The 15,384-nt window shown below is 28.3% G+C and overlaps 1 protein-coding gene across 1 annotated transcript; it reads right to left on the bottom strand.

The window, feature by feature from the left end:
- Positions 1–8,653: 8,653 nt before the first annotated feature.
- LOC126838567 (probable cytosolic Fe-S cluster assembly factor AGAP009023) lies at positions 8,654–12,791 on the bottom strand. The gene is made up of 9 exons (XM_050573082.1): positions 12,584–12,791; positions 12,400–12,492; positions 11,798–11,953; positions 11,590–11,698; positions 10,998–11,156; positions 10,190–10,438; positions 9,632–9,848; positions 9,389–9,546; positions 8,654–9,177 (listed from the first exon to the last, which is right to left on the bottom strand). The coding sequence occupies exons 1-9, from the start codon at positions 12,650–12,652 to the stop codon at positions 8,945–8,947; spliced, it is 1,443 nt and encodes a 480-aa protein (XP_050429039.1). The 5' UTR covers positions 12,653–12,791; the 3' UTR covers positions 8,654–8,944.
- Between the last annotated feature and the right edge of the window lie 2,593 nt (positions 12,792–15,384).

Genomic DNA, 15,384 nt, shown 5'->3' with positions numbered 1-15,384 from the left:
TCGTGTTTGGGTGGTTTTCTATGTGGGCTTAGGTTCTGTTGAATATTTTTTTTGTCGATCTCCAGTCGTTCCCGCACCGTCGAGTCTAGACCGAATTTGAGTTGATTTAAACACACCCAACACCTGTTGAAAGGTCGATCTGGTGGCTTCGTGGGTCATGTTTTCAAAGAGTAAACAAAAAATCCAGACGACCGAAACCCGAGAAAGTAAGTATATAGTGTGTATATAATATATATATAATATAATGTACCTATGTCCTAATTCCTATACATAATATGATGGCAGACACATTGCAGTATACTTCTTACATCAGATAAACGACGGCGCACAACTAAAATAAAACAGAGGTATCCTACTAAATTTAGTGTAAAAAATGCCGCTACCACCGATTTACTTAATCAAAATACCAATACATAGGAATCAGATAAAAACAGCTACCAACCCTTATTTATCTATTGTTTATTTTCTGTAAAATAATACGTTAAGGTACCCAGAGGCGTATATATGGGAGGAGAGGGTTGGGATAAATCCCCCTCCAGAACCAAAAAAAAAAAACAATATTAAAATAGCCAATAGGCATAATGAAGTATAAACAAGTCATGTTCAATACATTAATGTGTCATTAAAATCCCTAAATTCCCCCCTCCCCTATTAGAAAGTTGAATGTATGCCACTGAAGGTTCCTACAATTATATTTTATAATATAAATATTGTATCTTATTCAGTGCTCCGACTGGTTAGAAAGTTTTTTTAGGTAAAAAAAGTTTTTAACTTATTGGTGATTTTTTAAACAAACATATTTTACTTGTAATTTTTTTTTAAATCATTAAAATAAACGTTTCGATGAGAATCTGTAGATGGTATACCGTGTAAGTATTTAAAATCGATAAAAATCATTGTAAAAGCCATAATTTATTTAAATTTGTTTTTTTAGTTTAAGGTTGTATAATGTATACGATTAGGGTTGATCGCCTGTCTTTCTAATAATTCGTTGCCGTTATTACCAATAGGCAGACCAAAAATATGATTACAGTATTTTTATGATTTACCCGTTGACTGTTCATTCTCACAAGTCACATTAACATCCTAGATATTGACTACGGTCAAAGTGTAATTTTCCCTTTTTTTGGAGGTTTTCTTTAATAAAAAAGAAGTTTGACCGCAGATTTTTGAGAAAATTGTATATGTGTGTATTGTATATTGTGTCATTCTAGATTTACCTTTAGTTTAAATTTCAGGCCTTAAGCCCTAAAACTTTACCTACAAAAATGAAATTAATAAAAAGTTTCCACTTCTTCTGAGGGAAAAGAATTTAGGATATTTTTTTGGTTTGTTAACGTTAATTGATAGTACTATAATGTCTAAAGAATATTCCATACAAAATTGGAACTAATACGACTATTTTTGAAAACGTTTTAGCGTGCTGTACATTTGAGTTGAAGGGGAAGGGGTCTAAGGGGAAATTATCTATACCCTTCTGCTCAAAGCTACCTGAGGTTGGTTGTTGCGTGATCACTCAATTTCACGGTAAATACCTAGTGACTTATGTAAAAATAAACTGATTAAACTATTAACCCTACCTACTATCCAGCCCAACTAGGTTACGGTAGTTAAATTATCAAATATATTAAACTCAACTCTCAAGTTTCAAGGAAGTAGGTAATTTATTATATGTAATTATTATTATTATAAATAATTTAACTTCAAACATTTTTATTTATTGGAAATGTCATAATGGTAGATCATGAGATGTATGTGTGGCAGAGGGCCGACCTCGATTGTGAAAAATAACTGGTAAAAGGCAAAGGAGAAAATATTTTCTGATACTTAGATTGTAGATAATAAATTATTTTATACTTTACCTACTGTAGTTGTTTCATTTATACCTAGAATATAGTTATTTATTGTATTACCTGTTTTGTAAAGATCGAGATGTTTTATTTTTTATAATAAAATAATAAATTGTTATATATGTATAGAGACAACCGGTATCTCTGAAAATTGGTCTAAATAACTATCAGCCTATAATCTATATGGCCTATGAATCATAATATTTGAATAATATATTATTATAATATAATATAATATAATATAATAATATAATGTATAATAATATGAATATTGAAAAACATCTTTAATAGAGTCTATTCATTACAACTAATAATTATTACTCATAATTTATTTACTCCTTCACATGTCAGATAACAATATATAAAATCAAACCATACATGCATATGATGCATCCAATGACTGTATGTGTTTGCGTGTGTATATCATTTTGTACAAATAGTCAGGTTACCAGCTATACGATATAATGTTACAACAGATAGAAAGTTTAACAAGTGGCATAATATGAGTAATACTATATTACTGCAAAAATATCAGTAGCTGTAACTATAATATAATTCAAGGGCCGAAGTTTCAATAATCCGAACATTCATTTTCTATAATAATAATGTACTATTAATTATTATACAAGTAATATTGATTATTCCGAATGAAAAACACAAAACTTATGTGTGTAACTTATAATACTGTAATCACACATAAAGTGATTATTAAAATAATTATTTTCACTATTCTCGACCCCGACAGCTATGAACAATGAAGTCATTGTGCCAACATGACCAGCAAGTTATCAACGGGAGAAGAAGATTTAAAAAATCGTATTTTTTCGTTTGGAAACGAAAACGTTTATTTCTAAGTAGTTGTTCAAAACATGTATTATTTTTCTTGGTAGTTTTTTTTATGTTACTCGTAGCACAAGCATGTTTGGTGTTATACATTTTAGACCACCAGTCGCATTATACATAATACCTATTTTGTCTTATATTATTACTTTATGTAAAGTGTATAAGTGTATAGGTGTAAATAGGTACAGTTTTTGAGGTTGGTTTGCTTGTGTCTAAAACATAATATAGGAGACGACAACACATAACGGTCTTTGTGTATAATATTATACACTATATACTACTGTCTACTATTCGTCTTACGGGACATGTGTAAAATATAATATTATATTGAGCTAACGTACAAACACATCAACCTCGTAGATGTAATACATATAGGTAAAACAGCTGCACTAGGCGTAAAGCCCATTCCCTAATAATATATTTTATGTATAATTTTATACATTTTATATATTTTTACGCTTTTTAAGTGTAATTTAATAATACTCTAACGACTACATATTATATTATTATTTAAAACAACGTTATTATTCGCAAATAATAGTAAAATAATATATCATAATGTTTGTGATTTTACTATTAAAATATATATTTACAGAGAATTTATAATTTTTGAAGTTATCCATATAGAACGAAATATTTATTTTTAGTGAATTATTTATTTATCATAGTCTTAAGCGAAAATACCGGAATTTGTGGAGGAAAAGTATTCTGGTACCAATATTTAAGGGCAAAAAAGATGTGCAGGATGTGGAAATTATATAGGTATAAAACTGATAAGTCATAGTATGAAAGTTATAGAAAAGAGTATACTGAGTGAGACTACAGTATCAAAAAATCAGTTTGTCTTTATAATAGGGAAATAAACTAAGAAACCAATATTTGGTATAAGGTACATTGTGGAAATATACAGGAAGAAAAAAGAAAACGGTGTACGGTATTTATTGATTTAGAAAAGGCTATGATAGAGTGAGGTTTTGAGGTGGAATTTAAGAAAAAAAGGAGTGCTGAGGGTGTGTGTAAAATAATAGAGGAAATGTATGAAGGTGCAAGTACAAGAGTGAAGAAATTTTAGTGTTAATGTTAGCGTTGAGTCCTTTTGTTCTCTTTAGTAATAGACAAGATTACGAAAGATAGACAGGGGGAAATGCCATGGTGTATGATAATTGCGGATGACGTAGCAATGGCGGAGAAGTCCGGAAAAATTGGATATAAGACTTTAAGAGTAAAGAGAAGCACTGGAAGGGAAAGGACTGAGGATTAGTAGGAGTAAAACGGAGACAATCGTGTTTGATTTTGGAGAAAGTTATAGGACAAGACAGGTAATGCAGATGGATGATGATGAAATATGTGAGGTTGATAGGCTTATGTACTTAGGATCGGTAGTACAGAAAACGGTGGTTTTTTGAGGAGGATGTGAAAAATAGAATAAATTGTGAATGGATGAATTAGAGAGGAGCGTCAGACGTTTTGTGTGACAGGAAGATGTCTATAAAATTGAAATGTAAATTTTATAGAACGGTAGTGAGGCCAGCAATGTTATAACTTATATGGGTCGGAATGTTGGGCAGTAGACAAGAAAATTAAACAGAGGATGTGTGAAGCGGAGATGAGAATGCTAAGATGGACGAATAGAGTGACTAGGGAGGATAGAATAAGAAATTAATACATTAGGGGGAGCTAGACTCCTAGAGAGTTGCATCAATTGTGGGGAAAATGAGAGAGAATAAGTTGAGATGGTTCTTGTTATGTTATGAAAAAAGATGAGGCAGAGGCAGTGAGAGTTGTTTGAAGATGAATGTAGAGGGAAAGAGAGAAATAGGAAGACTGAAGAAAAGGTGGATAGGCGAAATAGAGAGTGATATGAGGATAGCTGGAGACTGGAGTGATTGAATGAGATGTAGGAGATGAGCTCTATGGAGGTGTAGGACTAGGGTTGCCGACCCCGTGTAATTGGGAATGTAAGGCGAAGATGAAGAAGTAGGTAGTCTTAAGTGAGTAATATTTATATAGTATGTACAACTTTTGTGTTATTTTTTTTTGTATTGTAATGTTATTGTTAAATAAATGAAAATCTATGTATGTACATAATTCTTGGGATACAAATGTTTGGACCACAAATGTAATGCATTTAGGTACAGTAGGTATAGTCTAATAAATATAAAATTTAAAAACCAAATTAACTTCACTTATTATTAGTTTTATTATGTAATACGTTTCTTCTTTGTTATCAAATAAATTAAATTAAACTAATTGGACACACATTCTTAAAAACGGTCATTAATGTATTTACCTGTAGCTTAATGGCTAATGCAAGTAAGGCTAATGTCCCGTTTGCTTTTTATAAAGTTTTTATTTTTCACATTATGCAAAGCTACAACAAAACCACTTCCAACAAACCACACAAATTAAAACTAGGGGTATGTACCTACGCAAACTTGAATTTTTAACTATCAGAATGAGATACCAGTTTAGTACCGTTAGAAATACACGTCAGCTCGTGAAAGCCGTCAGCAATTCTTCAATCATTATTACGAGTTACTGACCTACCTTGTTTTTTTTTGTCATAATAGGTATAATATATCAATACTCAATTATCAATGAATAATTATAATATTGACGACAAGCATATCCACGCTGTAGCAGCTAGCCTAGCAGTACCTAGGTATAGCTAATGCAGGCGCGGATTCAGGGGGGGGGGGCGGTAGGGGCGGCCGCCCCCCCGTTGGCTGTATCATAGTATTTGCTATTTTAATTTTGGGGCAAAACTTTTGTTTTTTATTGTTCATAAATCAATTTTATGTAATATTACAAATAAAATCTCTATCAGAGTGAACGCAGACTAATATTCACACCGGCGGCCGAGGACTGCCATGTGTCTTCTTTTTTTTTTGTCAAAAATAGAATCTGATTTTATATTGTTTGGTCTACAAATATTATCTTGTACCTATCGCTAGCTGCACAACCCGTGCCGTTCATATTGACCGCAGGGTTCAATACTTCAATAGGTCCTAATGTCTTATTGGATACGTTGTATATATATATATATATATATATATATCTTATAAGTGCATTACTAAACCGCCCCTCCCGTTAACACAAGCTGGATCCGCGCCTGAGCTAATGTGTGCATTGAGTTTTAGCACGTCGATTTAATTTGTATGATTTGTTTAATATTAGTCCTTGTTTAGTCTAATATTTATTTTTGCGAAAGAAATAGTCTTAAACGTTTCAGATAGTTATTAAACAATTTATATGCATTTCCATAGACGTTACAAAATTCTTATTACAATAGGATCTGTCTGCTGCTGAAGTATTTTAAACCAAATAGGTAATCAATTATATATGTACAACATTAGTCCATGTAATAGGTATATTATTATTACAAGTGTTAGTATTGTATAAGTATGGTACAAGCGAAGAAGGAAAATAATGCGTTTTGCATTTTTACGGTGGCGAGTTTAGGATCTCCTGCTGTGGCTTAGAGTTCATTGACCTACTATGAAAATTATATCTCCGGAGCCCGGGGGGATTATTACAAACATTTCCCCTTTCCTGGCATTGACAGTAATTCTGTATTAAAAATATAGTAATTTAACTCTAGGTTTAATTTTTCTTCATGAAATTAAAATATTTGACCATTATTTAATATTATAATAACATTTATATAGTAATTTATAATATAACAAAGTATATTTAAAGACCCTAGAAGCTGAGACACAGTACAATTATGACTTAAGAGCAAACGGGAACTGCACAATTTGTCATACCTCATATCTCATAGATTATTAGAATGTATTCGTTTGCTTAATAAGTAATAACTCAACTGTTGTTAAGGTGACTTTTATTTCCGTTTTTGTTTTCCTAATCCTAACATCAAAAATTCTACAGACCGATGCCAAAGATTAAAGAAACTTCAAGACAGAGTCCATTTTCTGTTTTTTAATATAACTTTTTAGAAAAGCGTAATTTCTCCTCAAATTCCAATTTCCACTTAAATATTTTTCTTACATTCCATCTTTATTTTGCAAACCAATGATTGCTATATATAAGAGCAAAATTTTTAAATATTTCCAAATAATTAACCACGTTTTAAATTATTTCTCATTATAGTCCTACAATACGAAATTTGAGAAATTGAAAGTCTCACAGCTTCTAGTAAAAGAATGGTCTCCATTACAAAACTTTTACCAAATGTTCTACATACATATAAGTAAGTCCTGTAAAAATTTCAAAAATTTTAGTTCATGTGATAAAAAGTTATAGGCTCTTAAATATATCACTTTTTAGTAAAATGCCAAACTTTAAGGTTACTTATACATAAGAAAAAAGTTATGAATCAAACAAGTATAGTATGATGTATCAGAATAAAAAAAGTTTTGAAATTTTGATCTTAAGTCAGTAAAAAAATTGAATGAAATTCATAAAACTTTGAATTAGTTTTTCAGTTTTTAAGTACTTAAATATTTTTAAAAAAAAATTGTCTAGTATATTATGAAAAAGAACACTTAAATTAAAATTGTTTAGTAAAAGTTCAATTGCGATATCATAATTATTCATAAAGTGAGGTGATCATGAACTTAATTTGTTTTCACAACAAATTTCCGGAATATAGCATCGCCTAAGACCAAAAAAAATTGTTTTCTACACTTTTCTGATTTTATGGAACTATCTGCATAGGATATGTAAATTTGAGATATTTCAAAAATCCACTCGCACACGCATTAGTTGATTTGGCATGGAATGACCCCTAAACCTTTTAATTTTTTAAATGTGTAATAAGGCATAACATACAACTTTCTCAATTATCTATTGTCAAACTACGTCACTTCAGAACGAGGAAACAATTTTGGATGACTTTTAAATATTCATTAGATTAGTTTATTCAGATTTATAAAAAGCATGTCAACATTACTAGAAAAAGTAAAATAACTTACTTTGATTTTAGCTATTTGAAAATTGGATCAAACTTGAAAAATAACTTTCTGCATTTGTACATGATTTTTTTGTTTTTAATATATTTTATTAATACATACTTTTCTAATGCAGAAATAGTAAATATACTTGAAAACAGTATATTTACTGTTACATTATATTACGGTTGCATTATATGTTAGAACTTTCAACTTAGAACCTAAAGGTTTAACCGCAAATTTATTTTACATTTTTTACTGTGTGGTTAAATATAAAAATAACCTATTTAAAAAATTGTAATAATTGCACTTTACGAGTGTCAGATGTGTTTTTATTTTTCCAGCATAAATTCAGCAAGGAATCGCAGTGGCATCATGTTAAGGTTAAATGTAATTTTTAACTACATATTATATATATATATTTCTTTAAAAAAAAAATAGATCTATTGTAGATATGAGGCATACAAGTACCTATGCATAGTTGCTACATGTTAAGTTTATAAATTAGTATATTAATTAGTTATACTAATATTATAGGCTTTCTTACATGGATACAGGATATATGCTTAGTGATCGAATATAGTAATTGACAATATACATTTATAAAATACCCAATGTGTTGTGTATTGTACTGTTACTAAAGGTCTGCAACTAATAATTATAGATGATTTCTGAGATTTTTATAATAAAAATTTTATAATGACATAATGAAAATAATAACTACATAATAAAAACAAATAACAATTATTTAATTCTAAAAAAAAATATGTAAACATAAAAATTGTTTTATTTAAAGCGTTATTTTTGATATCTTAAGATAACACAATTTGCATAAAGTTTTATCATATATTTTATTTCTAATTAATCTTATTGTTTTTTTTAGTTACTGAACCATTTTTTAATTATTTAATTATTTAATTACTATTATTTTTAAGAGATTATCAGAATGATAAAACTGCCTTTATACTTTTTTTATTAGCGGTTTTGAATATCTGAGAAATTATATCGATGGTTTAATTTAAACATTGTTTTTCGAAATTTTATACATAATAAAATTACGAGTAAGTATTAATATTGTATGATATTATGATAATTTTGTAGATAGAACAATCAATTATTAAGGTTTTATCGTTGTTAAAGACATCTTCATAAAATAATACAACTTAATTATAAACATTACACATTGCAAAATAAAAAAGGAATCTTGAGCTTATTTTTGTGATTTAAAGTAATACAACGGACGGTTAACAGAAACAAGAATGATGCACACAAAAAAAATATATAATTAGCTAACTTTATCAATATTTATAATACAGAAACAATTTTATAGGTTGCATTAGTCTACCATTTAATATTTAATGGTTGATCAATTTTTTTTATTTCTCTGTAAGTTGTACATAAATACTCATTTTTGTTATTCTCATTTAACCAATTTGTGTACAGATGTTTTACATTGATACTGTCTGCTGGAAAGGTTTTAGGCAAATCATCATAAATATGTTCCAATTTGTTAATGAATTCTCTGTTTGGCTTTAGTTCTATTTGTTTTACTTGAGCACCACCATTAAGACATCCTAGAAAAAATCATATTATACATTTTTTTATAAAACTCATACATATAAAGCGCCATGTTTTTTTTTTAAATTTTAATAGTAAAACTCATAAGGTAAATTTACTCTCGCTGCTCAAATAACCTACCTTAAGTAATGAACATTGTAACTATATATTATATTACACTTATTTAGTAAATTTTTTTTCCTAGCTTATTAGTTTTATCAAGTTTACCTGATGGACATGCCATTACTTCTACATAATCATAAGGACATCTTTTGCTTTTTAATTTTTGTACTAGATTTTGAATATTTCTAAAACCATTGGCAATCGCAAAACGTAAAAGAACAGTTCCATTGACTTCCAGTATGGCTTCTTTCATATCGAAATTCCTGTTGAGAATAAATAACACATTATTCTTGAACCACTATCATAATACTAGATGGTAATGGGCAGTATAACTTCTATTAAAATCACCTAAGAGGTTTGAACACAATTTTTTCAACATTGATGTTAAATAGTTGGAGAGCAGCGTGGCGAAAAATATTATGGGCATATCCACCAGATCCAGATCCTGTATTTGTTGACAATTGGGAATTACAATTTAAATCTGTTTCTATCATTATATCAAACTCTTCACAACTAATATCTTCAAAATGTATATTTTCCTTAACCATTAAAGCTTCCAACTCAACTAAAATAATAATATGAAAATAAATCAAATATTATTAATGTATAATTCGTGTATGAAATTGAAATAAAACTTAATGTTTTCCTCTTTTAAATAAGCAAAGCTAGTACATGGCACATCTCTTTCATAGTGGTACAGGAACTGAACATTATACTTTTAGTACCGAGTTCGCTTTATGCTACGATTGCAAATATGTAGATAATTAAATTTATTATTTATGTTTACCAAATTTGAATATTCTAATAATATGAGCAATTCATTCAGTATTCCTAAACCAAATATGACAAATTTTACCTCATTTCACGTTTACATATCGGATTATTTTATAATTTGTTTATACTTACTTGATGTGACTACACAGTCAACATCTTTAGTCTGAGAATCTACATCAAAAAATTGATCTCTAGATGCTTCCAATTTTTTGTCAAAACATGGCATAACTGTTATATGGTATATATCTTTTTTCAACTTATTCTTTAATTTTGAAATGTAATTTTTTATGAGTGTACCCATGATTTGTTGAGGTGATTTTACACGGCTAATGTAGGGTAGAATAAAATTACCATGAGTCTTTTCTGCATAACATACCCAACCTAAAAATAATAAAACAATGCGTTAGTATTAAAATAAATGTATAAACAAAACCTTATTGTTCCCTAGAAAATGTAGTTAAATTATACAAAATATTATCAGTGATGTAGCCTTAGGGCTTAGGGTTTGCATTTTTTGTTATGAATACATGTGTATATAGAAAAGTGAGTACACACATTGTCTTTCTTTATAACTACACTACTAAATCATTTGTTATTTAGATGAAAATAAAATTGTTTGCGCCGTCTAAAATTTAAAGAACATAATTGATGATTTTACATGTCATACTTGATGTAGGGGAAGTACAATTTCTATCAAATAACTAAATATTAGTTTAAATAATATAGTATATTATTCACTTGGGGACAAAGGCCATTCTTACTTATTGCCACTTTAGGCAAATGAGCTTTTAACTTTTAATTTTCAATTTGGCTTTATTTTGAATGTTTGACTAATTCTTCATAACTTTTTATTCTAAGTGTACCATATTTGTATACAATATGTAGAGTTTAAAGTTACATGTTTAGTAGTCTAACCAGTTTTTGTCAAAGTAACATTTACCTGGGCATGATGATGCTAACATAGGTAGTATTTTATTCGATTTCAGACATTTAGCTGATTGATATCTTTCCACAAATTCATTCTGCGATTCTATTAATGCCAAGTCTTCAGCTAACTTTAGATCAAATACTAGGTTTGCTCCCAATTTTTTGAAATATCCTTAAAATAAAATAGCAAAGTAATAATTATTGATAAATTTTAATTATAAACAATAATTGTAATTGTAAGTCTTCTTCTTATCGTGTCCAGGCTATAAAATAGATGCTTTGTTGGTAAGCATCTTTATTCGCCCGGTGGTGGTGAGATTAGTTAGCGATATATCCTAGTCTGGGTTATATCGCTATGTGGGGGACGCCACGTGCAGGCTCTCACCATGACCCCCATAATTGTAAGTATTGCTGTATAATATAAAAATACATTACAGTAGAATCTCATTAACTTGGCCATTATTCAAGCAGCAAAAATATTTTCTAAGAAATTAGAACTACATAATTTTAACTTGACATAATAAAAATTAACATTTGCTTCTTAATGGCCAAGTTCTTGAGTTTAAACTCAATTTACATTAATTACTTCAATAAGTATATCATACCACATAACTTCAACGTGGACTCTTGAACAGATAATTTTTTACTAACAGCAAATGAAATGCAAGCTTGGATGGATAATGACACTACAATGAATTTTCTATTAATTTCATCCTATGGTCATACAATTATAATATTGTATTATTTAGTTATTTAAGAAAATAAATATAGCACATTATTAGTACAGGTAATATAAATCTAAAATTGTAATACCAAAATATGTACATGTTGTTCATTGAAAACTCGCATCATCTCATCTGTGCTTTGTTGTTGAATAAGTACAGTTTCAGCTGAAGTTATACAACCACTGCAAGCTAAACAGTCTGTTAATGAAATTTCTACTTGCTTCAATTTTTCAACTTTGCCACTCTAAAATTAAACAAACTATTTGTTAATAATATCACACACATAGTAGAAAAATATTACGGAGCTGAGAATGTATTGTTTTTACAATGATCAGTTTTATTTAATTTTAATTATTTGAGTCTAGACTATTGATATCTTTTAAATCTCTAAACTGATTTCTTCATGTACCAAGTTTATGGATCAGAAATCGTACCCAATAGTACTATACAGGGCCAAGAATGTAAAAAATTCTCCCTTACCCCTTTAAAATCATGAAAAACACCCAAACAATGTACATATTTTTCAACTTAAAAATTATGACATTTAGGTAAATCTAGAATGCGGCTATAACATATACAATTTTCTCAAAAACATGAATTCAAACTTTTTTTTTATTAAAGAAAAACAAAAAAAAAAGAGAAAAATTATGCTTCAAAAACCAAAAATAAGTACTATAAATCGTTTATTACTATAGTCTCTTGTGTATAAGACCCATCTTCTCCAATCTTGATTTTAGCACCTGTACCAATCGATTTTTCAAACTGTACTGGCTTTATACATTCCTGTAAAAATATATATATTGTATGCTCAAATTTAATTTGTAGGTTTATGTTATACAATTAAATACTTCATATAACATGGGAAATAACTTACCAGCGAGGGCGTTATAAAATCATCTAAATCTGTTAACTTTAAAGCACCACTAAAGCCAGAGGAAATCATTGTAATAACAAAAATATATTTAAATACTTTAGTTTTATAAAACAAAAACTGTTTATACAACTACGTTACTTTACTTTATTTTAATTAATTCAAAATTTGAGACTTTTAAGTTGTGGAAGTTATAAGAGATAAGACTGATATGGTAAAACCACAGAATAATATGTGATAACGGGCACAAACTATGATAAAAAAATCTTTTCTATTGAGAAATTTGCCTTTCAGCGGCCGCCCGCCGTCATTCGTGTTTAGTGATGGGCGCAACTGAATACTTTTGACTATATTGAGTTTATGCGAACTATCAAATAATCATTTGAATGAAAACTGCATGACTGAATACATTTAAACTATACGATTCGGCAAGTTATTGTTTAACCCTATTGAGTCACACATTAATTTTGTTTTTATTTTTTCAAATTATTTTGATGGTGGTTTCAATAAGATTCTATAATTCACAACCCCCAAAAAAAACATTTAAAGGGTGGTTTCAATATAATACCACTATGACAAAAAAAAAATGCCACCTATTAAATTATATTTTATACAATTTTTTTTATTGTATTCCATAATCCACTTATACTGTGTGATTTATTCCAACAATATTATTCGCTTAGTATCGATTAAAAATTTACCGTTATACTTCGCATAATACATTATTCTATTTGTTTTTGTTTTTATTATTTTTTTAATAATATATTGCTAATTAGGGTTTACGTTTTATATCACATAATATTAACCGTTATTTGCATGTCCTAGGGGCTAGAGGTGTTTTAAACACCCCACTGCTAATAAAATATTAAAAAATTCATTAATTAACTAATATGGTAATTAATTAATATTAAAAAACGTATGGGCGTGATGGGAGGATGTCAAATAGTTCTTATTTCCATAAAAAAAAACTTATATTACTAATTATTAAGTTAAGTAGTTTTTTATCTCATAGGTATCAATTTAGAGTTTAAAAATCTATTGGCCGTGCACTATTGAAACATTGGAATTTAAAAAAATTAGGAGGATGCCACACCACCCATATTTTGGCTGCAAAACCGTTGATTTGTTGTTGGAGGACAATTTTAGATTAAGTTAGGTTTTGGCTGTACTCGTAGTAGAGTTACAAAAGTTTTACAGTACATAGAGAAGAACATTAACTGTGTCGTAGCGTTTTTAATTTGTCGATAACTAGGTACACAACTCATGTTATTCATTCGTAAAGATTGTTTTTTTTTCATTTGTTTATTTAAAGTTATAATAAGTCTTGATAAAAAAATAAAAACGCTATGACACAGATACAGCTTCTTATAGATGTTATTTATCCTATAGAAAATACTGTGATAGTCTGACAAAAAAGTAACAACCAATAAAGAATCATCATTACCATATAAATAAGTATACACAATAAACAAGCTTTAAATTAAGACTTTACGAAAAATTGCCCATAATTTACTCCTTAGAAATTAGGGGAATGGCGTCCTCTTAATCCATGTTCATGCGTCAATAATGCATTGAGATTTTTACTTAATAATTTTTAATATTCATTTACTTTCTCCTTATTATTGTGTTATTAAATAATATACTTTCTTCTCTCATTTTCATATTTACTTAAAAAACAATACAAATTTGATTTAAGAGTATAATAAAATAGACAATATAAATAATATAGGTTTTTTATAAGGCTAAATATCTACTGTTCGCTGTATAGACTGGATGATTCTTTTAACGCCCTACACCAGTTTTCTCTTAAAAATAATTGATATTTTGTAATTTTTCTTTTTGAAAAGATTTTTGTTTATGCTATATTACAATATGAGACAATATATAAGGTTTTATCTTTTTTAGTAATTTTTTAGGACTTTATCAACTTATATGGTAACATTCATATTTTAATAACATTTCAAATTAATACAAATTTTCTGAAAATGTTGACCGGTCGCTAACCAGTTTTGGATAATTACTTTTAATGTTACTTTTTAACAATTACAAGTAATTAATCATCGCATTGCTGGAAGCTTTAACCAAATTTAAATGTAATTATTGTATTACATATTTAAAATTGTACCCATCGTTTATATTACATGTTTAAAATGTATGCTTTGGAACTAAGGAAGTATTTTTTAATTCTAGGTTTTAGTATAATAGCTTTAATTTTTAGTAATGTGCATCTAACTTTTTTTCAATAAGGTAAACGTAATAAGTATAATTAGAAACTTTTAAACTGCTCTTTTCATAAGTAAAAAAAAATGTTTTATAACTAGCTGGCAATTAAACTTTTAAAGTTCCCATCGAAATCTATTCCTAAAGGCTAAAAACAATAATTAATAACAATATTTTTTATTTATAAACATATTTATTTATTTAACATTATTATTTGAACTTAAACATTTATTGTTTATCATTTAAAATAATAAAGATGTTTTTGGCTAAAATAAATATTTCTGTAACAGAATTTATGAAAGACCTTGTAAAGATCTTGTCTTGTAGCTTCGCGGAAATGGTAAAATTTACAAGCTTGTTAAAACTTAAGAAACGCGCTTAAGCTAACTGTAAGATACACATGCAAACATGAATATATTTTGTTTTCTAAATTGTAGTGATATTGACCGTAGAGTTAAAGCTAATTCTATGTTAAATTAATTCTGTTTCACTTCTATGTGCTCCCAGAATAACAAGTGAACCATTTATAGTATCAACTGTCTGGTAAATATTATAAACTACCGAGTACCGAGTTATTAGGCGCT

Source organism: Adelges cooleyi, unplaced genomic scaffold (genome assembly GCF_023614345.1).
Source record: "Adelges cooleyi isolate 19-005CV unplaced genomic scaffold, UGA_ACOO_1.1 ACOO_flye_CR_arks_rails_tigmint_CR_PRNA_30, whole genome shotgun sequence".
Taxonomy (NCBI): Eukaryota; Metazoa; Arthropoda; class Insecta; order Hemiptera; family Adelgidae; genus Adelges; species Adelges cooleyi.
The sequence above is the reverse complement of the archived record's forward strand: the minus strand, read 5'-3'. Positions and strand labels throughout refer to the sequence as shown.